At 41.4% G+C, this 17,143-nt stretch overlaps 1 protein-coding gene and 1 pseudogene across 2 annotated transcripts; one reads left to right on the top strand and one right to left on the bottom strand.

The window, feature by feature from the left end:
- Window positions 1-564: 564 nt before the first annotated feature.
- On the bottom strand, window positions 565-7,015 carry LOC113189100 (ATP synthase F(0) complex subunit C3, mitochondrial pseudogene; annotated as a pseudogene).
- On the top strand, window positions 908-15,974 carry LOC113189146 (olfactory receptor 2A12-like). 2 transcript variants are annotated; one of them, XM_026397802.2, is made up of 2 exons: window positions 908-968; window positions 15,023-15,974. In XM_026397802.2, the coding sequence occupies exon 2, from the start codon at window positions 15,027-15,029 to the stop codon at window positions 15,972-15,974; it is 948 nt and encodes a 315-aa protein (XP_026253587.2). In that variant the 5' UTR covers window positions 908-968; window positions 15,023-15,026. The 2 variants fall into 2 exon arrangements, with proteins under 2 accessions (XP_026253587.2, XP_026253588.2); XM_026397803.2 differs by lacking the exon at window positions 908-968 and adding an exon at window positions 10,882-10,895 and having other exon boundaries at window positions 15,047-15,974.
- The last annotated feature ends 1,169 nt before the right edge of the window (window positions 15,975-17,143 follow it).

The raw sequence follows: 17,143 nt of genomic DNA, 5'->3' as shown, positions 1-17,143 counted from the left end.
GGGTAGCTCTTGAAAATTGGGTTGCTTTCTTATTTTCCTTTTTAAATAATTCACTATTGGTGTCTAATAGCAATGTTACTGATTTTTTTAGAAAATATTTTTTAGTTGTAGATGGACACAACCTTTATTTTATTTGGTTTTAAATTTTTTTAATATGGTGCCAGGGATTGAACCCAGTGCCTCAGGCATGCTAGGCAAGCACTCTACCCCTGAGCCACAACCCCAGCCCAGATGCTACTGATCTTTATGTGTTGATTTTATATCCTGCAACTTTGCTGAATTGGTTCTAATAATTTTTTGGTGAAGTCTTGGGATTTTCTGTATATAAGATCATATCATTTACAGTGACAGTTTGACTTCTTCCTTTTCAACTTGAATGAAAAAGCTCAATAATTTCTGCTTTTATTTTATTTTATATTTTAAGTTTTCATCTTTAAGGAAATGACTTTAGAAACAATGTACATTTCCAAGACCTTAACACTACGGTTTTCAGAATCACAGTAAGATACACTGAATTACATTCATAATTACTACGAATGCCAACATTTCAAGCAGTAATTTCTGTTATATGGCAAACAAGATTAAGAAAATGACCATCAAACAAAAAAGACCCATAGCTTCAAACAAGGCAAATCCCAGGGTGTCATACAAGAATGGCTGCTGCTTCAGCAAAGGGTTTCTGCCAAGGATAAGGCTTCCAAAGACTGTTCCAATACTAGCACCAGAACCAGCCGCTCTTGCTGTTGCAGCACCTTGCACCAATAAATGTGGCAGCAGTACCAATGTTTCTGCTGATTGCACTGGTTTGAAACTCCCATCGGATTAGCTGACACACACCATTCCAGGGCCCATTAAAAACTGTTGAGTCCTCTCAAGGCCTCTCAGTATTATCTGGTGGAGATAATACTGAGGCAGAAATGCGCCGGGCTGCACCTCTGGATCCAGCACAAATCAGAGCAAGGGTGCAGGTGAGCGTGGCACAGGTGAACACCTTAGACTTCTGGGGCACTATGACTGGAGGATTTGAGTGACAAGCCACAGGGGCTCCTCTTCCACTTCCTCTTTTCCCAGAGGTGGTGGTGGCATCTGTTGAAGGAGCGGGCGGAATTTCTGCTTTTCGAAAAACAACTTCGATCTTCCAATTCACTTTCAGAGTATTGAATTGTTTCTCTGTTCTCTTGAAATTTATTGAGTTTCCTTAAAGTAGCTATTTTGAATTCTCCAGTCAAGACTTTGCAGATATAAGTTGATATATGGTTGGTTTTTGGTGTCTTGTTTGTTAGGTGAGATTATGGTTCCCAGGAAGTTGTTGTTGCTATCTTCCACTTCCTCCTCTTCCTCTTCCTCCTCTTCCTCTTCCTCCTCCTCCTTTGTAGCTATGTAGATAGAGAATCAGAAATACAGAAAGTTTAAGTGATGTGTCCAACATCTAATGATCCCCTAAATCACGCATGCTGACTCCTAATGATGGGTAGAAATATATAACATGACTCAAAAATATTCAACATAATAGTATTAAGATGTTCCCCAAAAGTGCTTGATGCTTGTTGGTGTACAATGTCATGTGCACTTTGAATTTCTAGGTAATTACTGGCAATCTTCATAATCTGCCTATCCTTCGGAAATTCTAAGCTGCTGCCTATTTTCTTTAAAACTGAGGACACTTTGGTTACTTCAGCACTAGATGGCACCGTAATTCCAGGTTTGCCTCATCAGCTGAGGCTGTGTTGCTGTTGTTTCAGCCCTAGTGGGTGCTCCAAGATGAGGTCTGTCCCATATCTGCAGTTGGCATATTGTCCAGGATGAAGTAAAGGAATGTTTAAAGAGAGTAGTTTGTCCCTGCAAGTCTCAACCTGGGGCCAGGTTGGTCCCAGATACTTTTTCCACAGTCACTGGCCTATGGTCAGGCCCTGTGGGAGTCTGCCTGGCTCTGGGCCTTACCATGGAGAGAACAGTCTCAGGCTCCTATACAATGACTTGGTGCCCACCTCCCTTTTCTTTACCCAAGAGGACAATTATTCTCTCCACGTTGCTGCCTAGGGTTGAGGAGAGAATGGTGAGGGCAGTCCTTTGGCCACCAATGCCACAAGACTAGGTCATGCTCGGAACCCACAACCTAATGAAATCAGTGCAGCATGGGGGCAGGACCAAGCCCTTTCTGCTATGATAGACTTGCATTCTTCAACCACTGGAACCTGGTCCAGGTGATTCTGGCTGGAATATAAGCCTGACTGACAGGAGCAGCAGGTACTTGGCACTGGGGCCAATCCAGAGCTCTGTCTGTAGGCAGTGACCTGGGGACCCAGTGTTAGGTTTTATCAGTTCAGCACTGAGTTTCAGAGAAAAGTCCTGTGCTCACTCTTCTTCTCTATTCTCCTGTGGCTGGAGGCTTACTCCTCTCTGCATGAGATAGAGAATGGGTGGTAGAAGCAATCCTTGGGTTGTCTGGGTATAAGCTGGCTCATACCTGTGTCTCACAGCCACAAGGACCTAAAGAGTCGTGGGAGTGTGTACCGGGCCCTCATGTTGGTGGTGAGGAAACACAAGTCTGTGCCACTAGGGTGGCTGATCCCAGGGTAGGTTGAGGAACACTGGCTTGGGGATAGAGGTTGGTGCTGAGTCTCACTGCAGTGTGCTAGCCCTCAACTCCAAGGCAAAATTCTCTGTTCATTTTCCTGCCCTGCTTCCCACAATTGGAGTCTTGCTCCTTGCTGTCTACTTAAGTTTAGAGAAGGGTTTGTAGAAGCAGTCCCTTGGCTGCCTGGTCAAGGAGGATCTGGAGACTTAGGGTGTGGATGCCAGCCTGGAGGCAGGGGACCTGGGTCCCTGTCTAGCATGGAGATTCACGGTGGTGGGTCTGGTAATGGGTTTCAAGTCTAAGGTCTAGACGTTCTTTCCTCCTCTTCTCCGAGTAGGAGGCACCCCTTTCCGTGTTATGCAGCTAGTACTGCAGGAGGGATGATGTGGGCAACTCTCTTCTTCAATCTGTCTTTCCTTATTATTATACTAAAACCAGGCACTTCAACCTCTCACCTGACTCCCTTAGTTCTTTAAAGATAGATTTTTGTGAATAGTTATTCAAAATAAAGTCTCTGTGGGGAGCCCACCATTGGGTGTCTTATTTAACTGCCACCTTGCTCTGAATCCCCTGAACCTTAACAATATCATGCCTTCCAACACACGGACAAAACATCTCTCTCCATTTGTTTAGCTCTTTAATTTCTTTCAACAATGTTTTATAGTTTTCAATATGCAGGTCTTACACTACTTCTGTTAAATTTTTCTAAGATTTTATTCTTTTTGATGCTATAATAAGTGGAACTGTATTATAAATTAAATTTTCAAAATATTCATTGCTGGTATTTAGAAATATAATTGATTTTGGTATATTGGTCTGAAACCTTAATGAACTCATTTGTTGGTTTTAAAATCTGTGTGTGTGTGTGTGTGTGTATGAATATTTCTTGGAATTTTGTACATGGAATGTATTATCAACTTGAGTAGATTTAGTGTTACTTCTTCCTTTGCGATCTGATGCCTTTTATTTATTTTTCTTGCTTAATTGTCAAGGTTAGAGTCTCGAATACAATGTTGAATAGAAGTGGCTAGAGTAGACATGTCTGTGTGGTTCCTTATCTCAGGGGGAAGGCATCTAGTCTTTCATCATTAAGTATGATGTTAGTAGTGGGGTTTTTGTCGATAGATTCCCTTTATCAAGTTGAATAAATTTTCTTCTATACAAGAATTATTGGTTAAAAGTCTTTTTCTTTCAACCGATGAATATGTAATATAGCCTCCTATCACCTTTATGGTTTCTGATGAGAAATCAGCCATTAGTATTATTGAAAAATCCTTGTTTACGATGAGTCGCTTCTCTTTTGCTGCTGTAGAAATCATGTTTTGGCTTTGGACATTTGATTGAGATGTGTCTAGAAGTGAATCTCTTGAGTTTATCCCGTGTGGAGTCTGCTGTTTTCTCAAATTTATAGATTGTTTTTAATCAAATTTGAGAAGTTTTGGCCATTATTTCTTTAAGTATTCTTTTTGCCTTTTTCTCTGCAGCCGTGTTGCAGAGAAAATTTTTTTTCTTAAAAAATTAAGAACCTTGTAAACTTGTAGAGCACCATTATTTGCTTGTTGCTAAACTTGATGGTGCTCTACAAGTTTACAAGGTTCTTAATTTTTTTCTTAATACTTTTTCCTTTTGTTTTCATACTATTTTCAAGTTTATTGGTTCGTTTTTTTTTCTTTGTATGAATCATCTGGTAAATTCCTCTAGTAAGTTTTTCATTTTAGTTATTATACTTTTCAACTGCAGAAATTCTTAGTCCACTCTACCTGTGAACCCCATGCTTCCTGGCCTCAGGTTCAGTCTCCAGACTCAATCTCTCCCACCCCTGCCCTTTTGAATTCCCATCTAGGTGCATTGCTCTCAGGTGGTCCTACAAGCAGCCAGATGAAGGGGAAGGGGTAGAGCCAGTGGGTTTCCACAATCAGTTGTCCTCTGTGTAAGCCTCTCTTTATATTTGATTTTCTGCTGGTCACTTAGGCACACTTTGTCATGCAGTGTGGGTTTGCCGGACCTGTATTTCAGGCCAGACTCAAGTTTGCCAGGAACTGGCTCCCTCAGCAGCTGGCCCCACACCACAGCTGCAAAATTGTTCCTTCCGCTCTGTTCTTCATGCAGCTGGGAGGGATGGAGCTTCTTTCCTGCATCAGGAAATTGTCAGTTAGGCAGGCAGTGTCTTTGATCTCTAAAGTCTCCACACGCAGACAGATGCCTCAGGCTTCCTAAAAATGTGCGTCCCTTTAATTCTGTCATCCCTCAGGTTTTCTCATAGAGGGACCACTCTGGCTGGTGCCTCCAGCTGTGGCAGTGATGGTGGCACCCGGGACTTCTTCCTTCTTTTATTATATCCAACCTCCTGAGTCCCAGATCTCTGTTGAGTGTCTCATATTAAACTCCAGTAAAGCCCTCACTCCTTTTGTGCACCCACCTTGATGAGAAGCTGCCTCTCTACTTTTTTGGCTTCATGCCATGGAACAGCCAGGAAAGTGACCTTCTCTATTCCGCCATCTTGAAAAACCCACTATACATTCTTTAAACATATTTAAAACAGCTTTCTCAGGGATGGTTTCTATTGATTGCCTTTCCCTGCCTGTATGGGCCACACTTTCCTGTATCTCTTCATGAATTATAATTTACTTGTTGAAAAGTGGGACCTTTTAAATAATAGTATGAAGTGACTCTGGGAATAAGATTATTCTTCCTCCCAAGGAGTTATTGTTGCTGATTATTTGGTATTTTTATGAGCTAATTTTATGAGCCCGTACTCTTTGTCATGTGCTATGGGCCACTGACATCTTAGTTGGCTTGATGGCCAGATGATGATTGGATAGAATTGATTTAAACTCTTGAAATCAATAAATTTTCCACTCTGCTGAGGGAATCTGCATTGAGGCACACCTTCTAACATTCATTCGAGTGTTGACTATGCTGCCTTATTTGCCGTTTCCTGACGGCTTCAACACCAGCCCGAGGTGAGAGTTTGGGAACTCCTCAGGTCTTTTCTATGTAGCTCTAGGTAGGTACATAGCCCTATGTATATGTATGGCCTTTTAGAGTCCAAGGAATATGTCAGAATGTTTCAACAATCCTATCTTCTCCATATTTTTATTTTAAGTTTTGTGACCAGTCTAATATTTGTTCCAGTTGTTATCCACCACTGCATGTAGTAATGGAGTTAATTGATTGGTGTTTTTCAACACATGTCCCTGGAGAATAAGTCTTTTGCCCTGGGTGAAATCCAAGTCAAGTCAGACAAAGCTGTGCAAGAGGGGTGTTATAGGAAATCTGTTTGATCAAATGGTGATAACTATCTCTATAATATTTTAATGTTAGTATTAAAGACTAGATATGTAGACTTAGTTAAATCAATTTGGTGCATACAATCAGTTTTCCCATTAATTATTCAACAAAGAATCATAAAACTATATTTTCTGAGTTCTTGCATATTAGAAATGTTTTATATATAGGTATATGTGAGAAAAATGTTGGACTTGATATAATATTGTTCAGGTCACATTTCTTTTTTCCCACTGAACACTTTGGGTAAAAATTGTTCTACTGTCCCATTTTCTACCATTGAATGATATGAAAAACTCTGAGGCTAACCTAATATTTTTCTTTATGGTTATTATTTCTTTGGATTCTCCAAAGGGGATTTTATAATTGAAGCAGAGTATACTTAATGTGATAGGCCTCTTTGGTGGGTCTCCTCCCTACTTTGAGCCCTATAATTTGAACTAGGGGTGCTGTACCACTGAACTACTCCCAAAGTCCATTTTACATTTTATTTTGAGATACAGTCTCACCAAATTGCTGATGCTGGCCTCAAACTTGTGATCCTCCTGCCTCAGCCTCCCAAGTTGCTGGGATTGCATGTGTGAAGCACTGCACCTGACTCTTTGGTGATTTTTCTCTATCACTTTTTACTAGAACAGTATTGTATTGCCTTTGAATATGGTCAAGCTTTATTTTTCTTTTCAAATACTGTGTTAAATTTTGAATATTAATTTCTCTCACATTTACTAAGTTTAGTCTTTAAAGATATAAATCAATTGCATATGTCAGTCTTTGTGTCTCACCTCTACAATTCTTTATAATTCTTTTAAATTCTTTATTCATTTCCCATTTAATCATTTAATTTTTTAAATTCTAATTTTCCTCTATTGATATGTTGGTTTATTTTTATTTATTTATTTACTTTTTGCAATATCTGGCCTTCTTTTCCTTCCCTCCTTTCCTTCCTTCATTTCTTTCTTCTTTTTTAAAATTTTTGTACCAGGTATTGAATCCTGGAGCACTAAACCACTGAGCCACAACCCCAGCCCATTTTTATTTTTCATTTTGAGACAGGTTCTTGCTAAAGTGCTTAGGGCCTTGCTAAGTCACTGAGGCTGGCCTTGAACTTGTGATCCTTCTGTCTCAGCCTCCCGAGCTGTATACCGCCATGCCTGGCCAAGCACTTTGAATTTTATAGCCATGAAATATTATCTTTAAACTATAGCAACTAACTGTGCTGTGTGACACACATAAATCCCTTGAGCATAGAGCCATATATTATTCTTCCAATCTTCAGAGAGCAGACATTCTGGAAAGGCTAATAAAAGATACCTCTCCAAGCCAATATTTATTAATTCACAAATAAAAACTTTGTCTCAGACAGGGTGATCCTGTCCCAAGTTTCATCGGATGGAATCAGGCCTCTGGCCTCTCAGGCATGGCTCTCATATCCTAAGGATGATCAGAAACCAGAGCAGACCCATTCTTCAGTATATGGGCAGATCTATGACTTCCAGGGCTCCATCAGAACTCACATTCCTCTAGTCCTGGATTTCTCAACCTTAGAATCAGTGACCTTGTGGGCTGGGTAACTCACTGTTGCAAAGGGCTGGGTAATTCATTGTTGGGTGTTTAGTCACATCTCCAGTCTCTTTCCACTAGAGACCAGTAATAGAACTCCTCCCTGTACCCCAGTTATGATCTGTCCTCAGTTTCAGGCTTTCTCTTTCCTGGTATCATTATCTCTGGGATCTCCTTTCTAGTTTCACCCACACACCAGTCTCCAGATGGTAATTCTGAAGTTTAGGCTATTTCATTTCCACGTGTTAAATACGCTCAGAATTTCACACTGCCCAGGGCAGAGTTCTAGATTCCTATCATGGTTTAAGGGAGCTTTATAAGCTACCCCTGCTCTGTCTCTGACAGTACCCCTAATTCTCAGATACACACTCAGATCAGTCCACTGAATCATTCACTGTTCCTCCAACACCCTGCGAAATTTCATGTCATCTCTTTTTGCTTTCCTGTGTCCAAGATTGTCATTCCTTCTCATACAGAATATTCTACTCCATACTAGAGTCCCAATGGGAATGTCATTCTCCTAGGAAAACTTTACCTCTTCAGAGCCCCTGCATTTAATGCAGTTTTCATTAAATGGTCTAAAAATTTGTGTTTATTTACAAAGAAAAATTCCCCTTGGCTTTACATTCCATCTTCCTAGCATCAGACCCTGCCCAGAATCCTGGATGACAAAAAGAGGAAGAGTCAAAGACAGATGATGGGTGACCCTCTCTTGGGTGACAGAAGTCATGCAGGCTTGTTGGTCTTGGGTCTGTGGGTAGGCTTGCAAGCTGGGCTCCTCAGAGTCTTCACAGGTCGCCCAGGAATTCCCACCACTATGATGGAAAGTGAGTCTTCAGGAGAGCCTCCGAGACCAAGAAGGTGGCCCTGAAATCTAGGAGAGAATCAAAGACCTAAGATGCGGAGTCCAGAAAAGGCAAAATGGGGCAGAATAATGCACTTGCTACCAGCCAGGCACAGACCTTAAGATATTACACTTAACCTATTTTATATTTACAACATTTTCTCTTTACAACCCAGTGAGTCAGGTTCTGTTTTACTGACAAAAGGTCTGGAGGCCCAGACAGGTTTTTGAAACTTGTCCCAGTTACACTTGGTAATGTGTAAATCAGGAACCCAACCCATGCAGTTTGGTGCTAACCCAGAGAACAGACAGAGCCTGGGAGGGCATGGACAGGAAGAATGGCCCGAGCAGGCCAAGAGGGGCCCTGGGAGTGGTCAGGGTTTGGGCTGTACACAGCTGAGGGTAGTAGGTGTTGGAGTTCCAACTTGTTGTTCAGATCTTGGGGAATTCAAAGGCACAGGAAGCTCATTAGGAAGTTGCTAGAATTGTCCTCCTGGGATCCAGGCTCCCTGGAGCATAGTTTCAAAGGAGAGCCTCTCCACCTCCTGATACTTCCCTCACACAGAGCCCAGCAGCCAGTGAAGAGAAAGGAGAGTAGGGGAAGGGGACCCAAGAGCTGTTTCTCCCCGTTCTACTGCCCTCCTGTCCCTCTCTTTCTGTCAGACTTAGGGTGTGCATTTCTGTCAAGCACCTGGTCTTCAGTTATCAGGAAAGACAAGGCGAAAGAACAGGGACTTTTGTCAGGAAGGCTAAGGTAATTGGCTGTTCCATGTCCCCATCTTAACCAGGTTTGGTCCTGACAAGGGGGTGGCAGATGGGAGATGGGGAGATTAGCGAGACAGCACGGGATAGAAGATAGAAGGTAGAAGTGCATGAGGGGTTCAAAGGGAAGGTAGGGATTTGGGGAACAACCTTGGAACTGAGAGTTTCTCTAAGGATCTCTTATTGAACAGGGGACAGATGCCTCTCACGCATATCTTTGCCATCCAGTGATGTTCTTCATTACAATCACCCAGGACAGCAGGGCTGAATGTGTTCTGTAGCCTGTTCACCTAGCCCCACCTCCCATTCTCTCTGCCTCTTCCCCTTTAAGCATCCATTCTCTTTTCCACATTCTGCCCCATATTCACTGTACTTAACAGGCACAGATCATGTGAAAAAGTTTTTTTTTTTTTATCAAGACTGCCCTTAAAAAAATGCCATTGGGCCAAGTAAGCAGGTGGGCCTGGGAGAGGGTAGTCACAAGTGAGGGGTTACTACAATTCTCCAGGCATCAGGACCAGGGAGAGTTAGAAAATAAAGAGGACAGAGAAGATGGGAGGGTCCTTAACTCTTCCTGATAGACTGGACCTCAGTAGACCTTCTCTCTCTAAGGCTGGGTTAATGCCCATGCATCCCTCACATGTTGTCTTATAGTTTGGCCTCCTATAACAAAAATAGCATAGATGGGGGGGGGTTAGAAAACTGAAATTTATTTCTCACAATTCTGGAGGCTGGAAAGTCTGGGTATGTTCTGGTGAATGAATGCCCTCTTCCCGGTTATGTCCTTACATGTCCTGTGTCTCCTCCTCCTTTATAAGGGCACTGATTCCATCCTTATCCCAATAAAAGCCCCATCTGCATGATCTAAGTGTAACCCCAATTACCTCCCAAAGACCCCACCTACTAACACCATCCTATTGGGGGTTAGGGTCTCCTATGAATTTAGGGAGGGGTGTGCAAACATGCAGTCTATAACAGATATGATTAGTAGATCCAGCATGAACTTCTCAACAGAAACAGAGCTCTTTGCCTCTCAGGAACAGCCCAGAGAAAATCTTCAGCTTGTCATGCTGGTAATATTTATGCCCAATTCTATGCTTGGAGCTTTGTTCAACAAATCTTATCCATGGTTCCTTAACAAAGCCCTTCAGATACTTCTGCAGATGGACCTCAGCATCCTCCCTAACTTAAAATTCTGCAGAGTAAAACATCATCACTTGCTTAAATTTATTCATCACAACATATCTTCCTACAGGCCCAAACCTTCCACATATCCCTCTAAGGCATGGGTCCCAGACATAGTAGAATCTACCATCCAAATGTGTTTGTCCCCCTGGAGGGGAAAGATGTCAATCATCACTCTTTTTCCTGCTGTCATAGCTTTTAGGATAGAGTCCAAAACTTCTATGCCCGCTTTCATAGTTTAGTAAATATTCACTGAGTTCCCACCATGCACTGGGTACAGTGATTGACACTGGAGATATATTAGTGGACAAAACAAAATTTCTGCTTTAATCATCTCATTGGGATAATAATTAGACAAGATAGATAAGTTCTTTTTTTTTTTTAAGAAGTGAGAAGTATAATGAAAAATGAAGCAAGTTAAAGAATCAGTGAAGGACAGCCGTATTTCATAAAGAATGGTAAGAAAAGAGTTCTCTGATGAGATGATAACTGGGCAGAAGATCAGAAGTAAGGGAACAAGCTCAATATGAAGATATCTGGTGAAAGAAGCACAGGTGGAGTATTATGTCGAAGGTTTTTAGGTGAAAGCCTGGGTGGCAGACGATGGAACAGAAAGGTTTACAGTGTGGGTTTTGTGGAGTGAACAGTGGCAACAGCAAAGGAGATGAGACCCAAGAGGTAAATGATATAGTGAAAATCAAGAATTTAGTTTTGCACACAAGTTAGAGGTGACTGTTAAATATCCAGGAAGGGGTTTCAAGGAGGCAGTTGTCAGCATGGAGTTCTGTGTAAGGGAGAAATGTGGAGATGCATGTAAGCACAGACTGTCTGGTTTCAGACTGTAGTTCTTGTTGGATGGTTTTGGATCCTGATTCTGTGTGCACTGCATTTTCTGTCCTCATTTAGGCAAAACAGTTGTTGAAAAGGAAAGAACTCAGAGTTATCCAGTAAACTTGACACAGATCTACTTCCCAATTTTTGACATGATGCTGACTTTCCAGGTATTCTGTCTATGCTCATTCTTACCTTCCTTCCATCAAGGAGGCTCCTCCTCTGATTTGAGTCCAATCCCTCCTCTTCTAGTCTGGAGCTGATTCTCTCCTGATCCATCAAAGCCCACTCCATGATTTAGTCTGTCACTTCCCTGTATTTTCACCCCTCTTGTATAATTGACAATTTCCATCACTGTGTGAGCAAGCTGTCATTCTTATGTCATTAAAATCTACTTCCTTCACCATGTTTCTCCTGACTTATACCTCTTTTCCACCTTGTGCAAATGTCTCAGAAAGCTAGCCAACAATGGCTTGTCCTAATAAACTTTGGAGCTATTCTTTCAAAGTCTCCTTGCTGCTAAAAACAGTGGGTATTTTTTTGGTTCTTGTCTCACTTGATGTCTATAAACATTTGACCACAAAAACCATCCTCTCCTTGGAGACTTTGTCTCTAATCCTTGTGTCAGATGTCATACTTCCTCGGCCCCTTAATACCATTTTCCTCTCTGGAGTCTCTCTTTGAAGCCAGCCCTTAAGTGCTGTGGTTTCACAGTCTTCTGCTTTTAGCTCTCTCCCTTTATACACCCTCTGGGGTGACCTCATCCCCTCAATGGCTTTAGCAGCTGTAGAGTGTCAATGGCATTCACATTCCTACCTCAAAGCTTTTTCTTCAGTTCTAGACACAAGAATCCAACAGACACAAGGAATCCCACAAGCTGCCTGAGCCATGAACTAGACTTATCGTATGATCTTCTCATCTCCTTCCCCAAACTTTCTACTCCCGTGTTGATCATCTCAGTGAATGGCACCATCTCCCATCCATGACCCACACCTGGAATTCATCCTTGACTCCCCTTTCTGTCTCAGCACTCTTTCATCATTTATGCATCCTAAGAAAACTCTTCTCTGATACCTACCTTTCATATCAATAATCACTTTCCACTCTCCGGCTCTCCTGCCTGAAGAACTACAGCATTGGCATTCTCCTCCTCTAATCTAGTTTCTATACTCCAGCCAGAGTGATCGTTCCCAGAGGGACCTGATGTCTATCTAATGCATTATCTCTTCTTCAGTGTAAAATTCACCCTCTTCAGCCTGTTTTGCACTATGTGATGTGCCCTCCGTGGTCTTTCTTGCCTTCTCTCCTGCACCATCTCCCACCTGGCTTAGTTCAAGCTTCATGGCTTCACACACGATGCTCCTCAGCACAGCGTGTCTTTCTTGGCACATTACCTGCATTCAGCATCCACCCATCCTCCAAAGGCCAGTTTGAATTATGCGTCCTGTGGGAGGCCTTCTAGAACCCTTCAAATCGACTTCTAGAATTATCTGACTGCAGCTAGCTGCCTGCAGCAAGAAGGGGAAGCACGGGGTGGGGGGTGCTTCTTTGTCCTTTGTCAGTTTCTCATTCCTGTTACCTGTGGCCTAGTCACTGCCAGGATGTTTTCTGTTCTTCACTGGTGTTTAAAGATAATTACTTTACTTAGGGAATTCTTTTTTATTGGGTGTTTAAGATCCAGTTTGATAATTTTTGTCATTTATTTTGTTTGCATAATATGTTTACATTTAATGTAATTGCTCTTGGAATTAGTTTCATCATCTTACTCCTTGGTTTCTATTTGTCCCAAGTCTTTGTATCTTAATTTCACATTTCTTGTCTTCTTTTAATTAACCAATAATTTTCAATTATCCCCTTTATATTACTTACTATATTTTGAGTTTTGTTATTTTGTATTATTCCTTTGGTTATTATTCTAGAACAGGGGTTGGATTTTTAATTAAAAACAAACAAACAATACAGTAGTGCCCTGCTAACATGGGGATACATTCTGAGAAATGCATCATTAGACAAGTTTGTTATTGTGTGACCATCAGAGAGTGCACTTACACCAACCTATATGGTTTCGTTCAGTTACTTGAAATGGCCTTGTGATGCAATCAAGAAAGGCACAAATCTGGGACGTATGAGGCTACTGCCAGTGTAATACCACACGATGTTTTACATCAACTTTTTATTTACAAGTGGAAGGAGTAAACTCTAAAATATGGTGAAAAAGAATAATATAGAATAGTAAATACCTAACCCAATAGTCATTTATTATCATTATCAAGTATTATGTGCTATGTGTAATTGTATGTGCTATACTTTTATGCACCTGGCAGTGAAGCGGGTTTGTCTATACCAGTGTCACCACAAATAGTTGAGGAATGTATTAATGTATATCAGCTTGATATCACTGGGCAATAGGACTTTTTTAGTTCCATTATAATCTTAGAGGATACTGCCATATATGTTGTCTATTCTTGACTCAATTGTTACATGGTGCATGTCTGTGAGAATGCCACAGTGACTTTGTATAGCTGGCAAAGCCTGAGATATTATCTGGACCTCTACAGAGGAGATATTCTAACACCTCACCTGGAGACTGAACCATGCATCCTATTGCAGGCTCATTTAAATTAGTACTTACCACTTCCTAAACAATGCAGAAATCTTAGAATAGTTTAGGTCCATTTATCCATTTCCCTTCCTACTTGTTGGGCTATTTTGTCATATATTTTACATATAGACACACACACACATGCACACACACACACACACACACACACACTCCGAGATCCGTGAGATAATCTTATTTTTGTTGCTTTAAACAATTGACATTCTACATGTTTACCCACACTGCTTCGTATTTTTCTCATCTTCATTCTTTCTTCATTTTTATGCATCTGTCAAGGATCATTTTCCTTCAGACTGAAGGAGTTCTTTAAAATCCCTTTTACTGTGGGTCTTTTGGTAATCATTTGAGAGCAAACAGTTTTAATTTCTGAAGGATATATTTGTTGACTATAAAGAAAAGTTTGAGTTGGTGGTTTTCTTCCTCCCTCCCTCTATTCTCCACTCCTCTTCCCTTCCTCTCCTTCCCCCTCCTCCCCCCTTTCTCTCCCCTTTCAGCACATCAAAAGTGTCATTCAGTTGTCTTCTGTTTTCTATAGTTTCTGTTGCAAGACTTGAGCCTGTCTCATCGATGTTCATTTAAAGGTGTTTTTTTCCTAAGGCCTCTTTGAAGATAGCATTTTTGGTTTTTCAGCAGCTTTTCTTTGTATTTTTCTTTCCTGGAGCTCAATGGACAGCAGCTCCATTCCATAGGTCTACACCTTTCCTCCATTTGGGAAAACTGTTGAACATTACTTTTTAAGTTATTTTATTGCCTCCACCACCTGGTATCACTCACCTCTGATTCGTGAAAACACAGGATTTTGACCCTTCATGGAATATAATTTATTTCTAAGTAATGGTTATTTTCTTGCTATTCCAAGCTCTAGTAACAGTGTCTCTAAAGTTTCTTGTGTCCCATCAAGCTCTTTGAGTGGCCCAACTGAGACTGATTTGGGGAGGAGTTCCTAGGTGGAGGCATATTTTCCCATTGGGTATGAAATGCATAACAATTGCTATGTTCTTAACCATCCGATTCTTTCCTTAATCTCTTTGAATTTTTTAATAAGTTAAACGAACTATGAAATGCAAGACATTAATTTTGGACCCTCTTTTTTTTCAAATTCTACGTTTCAGTGTAGAATTTGTAACTTGAGATCTCTGAATAAACTAAAATTATATAGTAAAATATTAACATGCCATTTTCTAGCATGTGGAAATTGTTTTAAAAAATTTGGTGCTTGGTTTTGTGGGTTCTATTGTGTATTTATTTTGCTACTTGGGTTTGGCACTCCTATTACAAGAATAGCTGCAGGGTTAGTCTGGAGGCTCCACCTTCATGATGATAGCTCTTGCTCTCTGTTTTTTCTCTACAGCAGAAGGATGCAGGACTCGCTCTGGAGAAACCACAGCTCTGTTACTGAATTCATTCTTCTAGGATTCTCCAGGGACACAAAGATAAATGCTATTCTATTTGGTGTCTTTCTCTTCCTCTACCTCATCACCCTCCTGGGCAATGGGCTCATTATCACTTTGATACGCATGGATTTCCGCCTCCACACACCCATGTACTTTTTCCTCAGTGTCTTATCCATTCTGGACATGGGCTATGTCACCACCACAGTGCCCCAGATGCTGGTGCATCTGGTTTGTGAGAAGAAGACCATCTCTTACATGGGATGTGTGGCCCAGATGTACATCTTCCTGATGCTGGGAATCACTGAGTCTTGGCTTTTTGCCATCATGGCTTATGACAGGTATGTGGCCATTTGCCACCCTCTCAGGTACAAAGTCATCATGAGCCCTTCACTGTGTGGGTCACTGGTGGCCTTCTGTGGATTCTGGGGTGTCAGTTGTGCCCTGATATACACAGTCTCTGCTATGATTCTTCCCTACTGTGGCCCCAATGAGATCAACCACTTCTTCTGTGAAGTCCCTGCTGTTTTGAAGTTGGCCTGTGCAGACACTTCTCTCAATGACCAGGTGGACTTCATCCTGGGATTCATTCTTCTTTTGGTCCCACTCTCCCTCATCATCATGGTCTACATCAACATCTTTGCTGCCATCCTGAAGATCCGCTCAACCCAAGGGCGGCTCAAGGCCTTCTCCACCTGTGCTTCTCACATCACTGTGGTCACCATGTTCTCTATCCCATGTATGGTCATGTATATGAGACCTGGATCTGAGTCCTCCCCAGAAGAGGACAAGAAGCTGGCTCTGTTCTACAATGTCATCTCTGCTTTCCTGAACCCCATCATCTACAGCCTCCGGAACAAAGATGTGAAGAGGGCTTTCCTCAAAGTGTTAGGCCATGACAAAGGGTCAGAATGATGTCCCAGAAGCACGAACACCAAGAACCAAGCCAAAGACAACAGCCTACGTATCTTCTTCATCCAAATTCTTTCTAACATTCAGTGGGCACACGTGATATATTCATGGAAGATATTTGGCGAAATTATGTTTGAGAAGGCTAGGACAGTGGGTGCCTCTCAAACATGAGCCCACCAGATCATAGACTCCATAAAGGCAGGTCCCGTAGTGATCTCTCTTATCATCAGCTTAGACTATCAGGCACAGAATTAGCATCAACATGTGGGTGATTTAATGAATGAAATAAGTTCAAACTGCAGGGCATACAGTGCTTCCAAGACACCCAGATTAGTAACCTGACTACAGGTCAATCAGAAGCATGATAACTCCTGGAGAAAGAACAATTTGAGATAAGTCAGTGGCTATCACAGTAAATACAGTAATACAGGTCATTATTATCTAGTACTATTAGGACAGTATGAACTTAAGGTACACAAACCCTCATGCCATTAAAGAGAAGAGCTCTTTTTTTGGGAAGTGATATTTGTAGGGAGGAGATAATCTAGGGTGAACGTATCACCTCTTCCATAGACTTCATAATGTACTTTCAACTTCATTTAAGTACATTGACATAAAATGAATGATAGAATTTACAATTTATACACAATAAATCCAATATAATTTGTATCCAGTTATATAGTCTGATGAGTCCTGATGCATGTGTATACCTGTGAAACCATCACCACAATCAACATCAAGGTTCCTGACTCTTTGCAATCCCTATGTATTAATAACCTAAAGCCATGTACTTAATTGCCCCAAAGTTTGGTGGATAAAATTGCAAAAATGTATTGTTTTGCAGTTTCTAGGGGTCAAGAATATCAATGAATCTGAGATGGGTTGCTGGATTAGGGAGTCTCACAAGGTTGCTATCAATGTACAAGCCAGGGTTGCAGATTTTCCAAAGCTCATCTGGAGAAGAATCTGCTTTCAATTTTCACAAGATGGTTGTGGCAAGGATTCAACGGGGCCTGTTTAATTATTGACTATTATGCAGAGGATCCATCAGTTCTTTGCCATGTGTGCCTCTTTATAGAGCTGTTCACCAACTGGCAAAAAAAAAGAGTTTTTCTCTTTAATGGCATGAGGGTTTAATGGCTTCAGTGGAACGAACAAGCAAGAGAGAGGTT

The sequence above is a fragment of the Urocitellus parryii genome, chromosome 11, assembly GCF_045843805.1.
Source record: "Urocitellus parryii isolate mUroPar1 chromosome 11, mUroPar1.hap1, whole genome shotgun sequence".
Taxonomy (NCBI): domain Eukaryota; kingdom Metazoa; phylum Chordata; class Mammalia; order Rodentia; family Sciuridae; genus Urocitellus; species Urocitellus parryii.
The sequence above is the reverse complement of the archived record's forward strand: the minus strand, read 5'-3'. Positions and strand labels throughout refer to the sequence as shown.

What these genes read in the sequence shown, in the direction of transcription:
- LOC113189146 (XM_026397802.2), top strand. Translation starts at nt 15,027, where the DNA reads ATGCAGGACTCGCTCTGGAGAAACCACAGCTCTGTTACTGAATTCATT.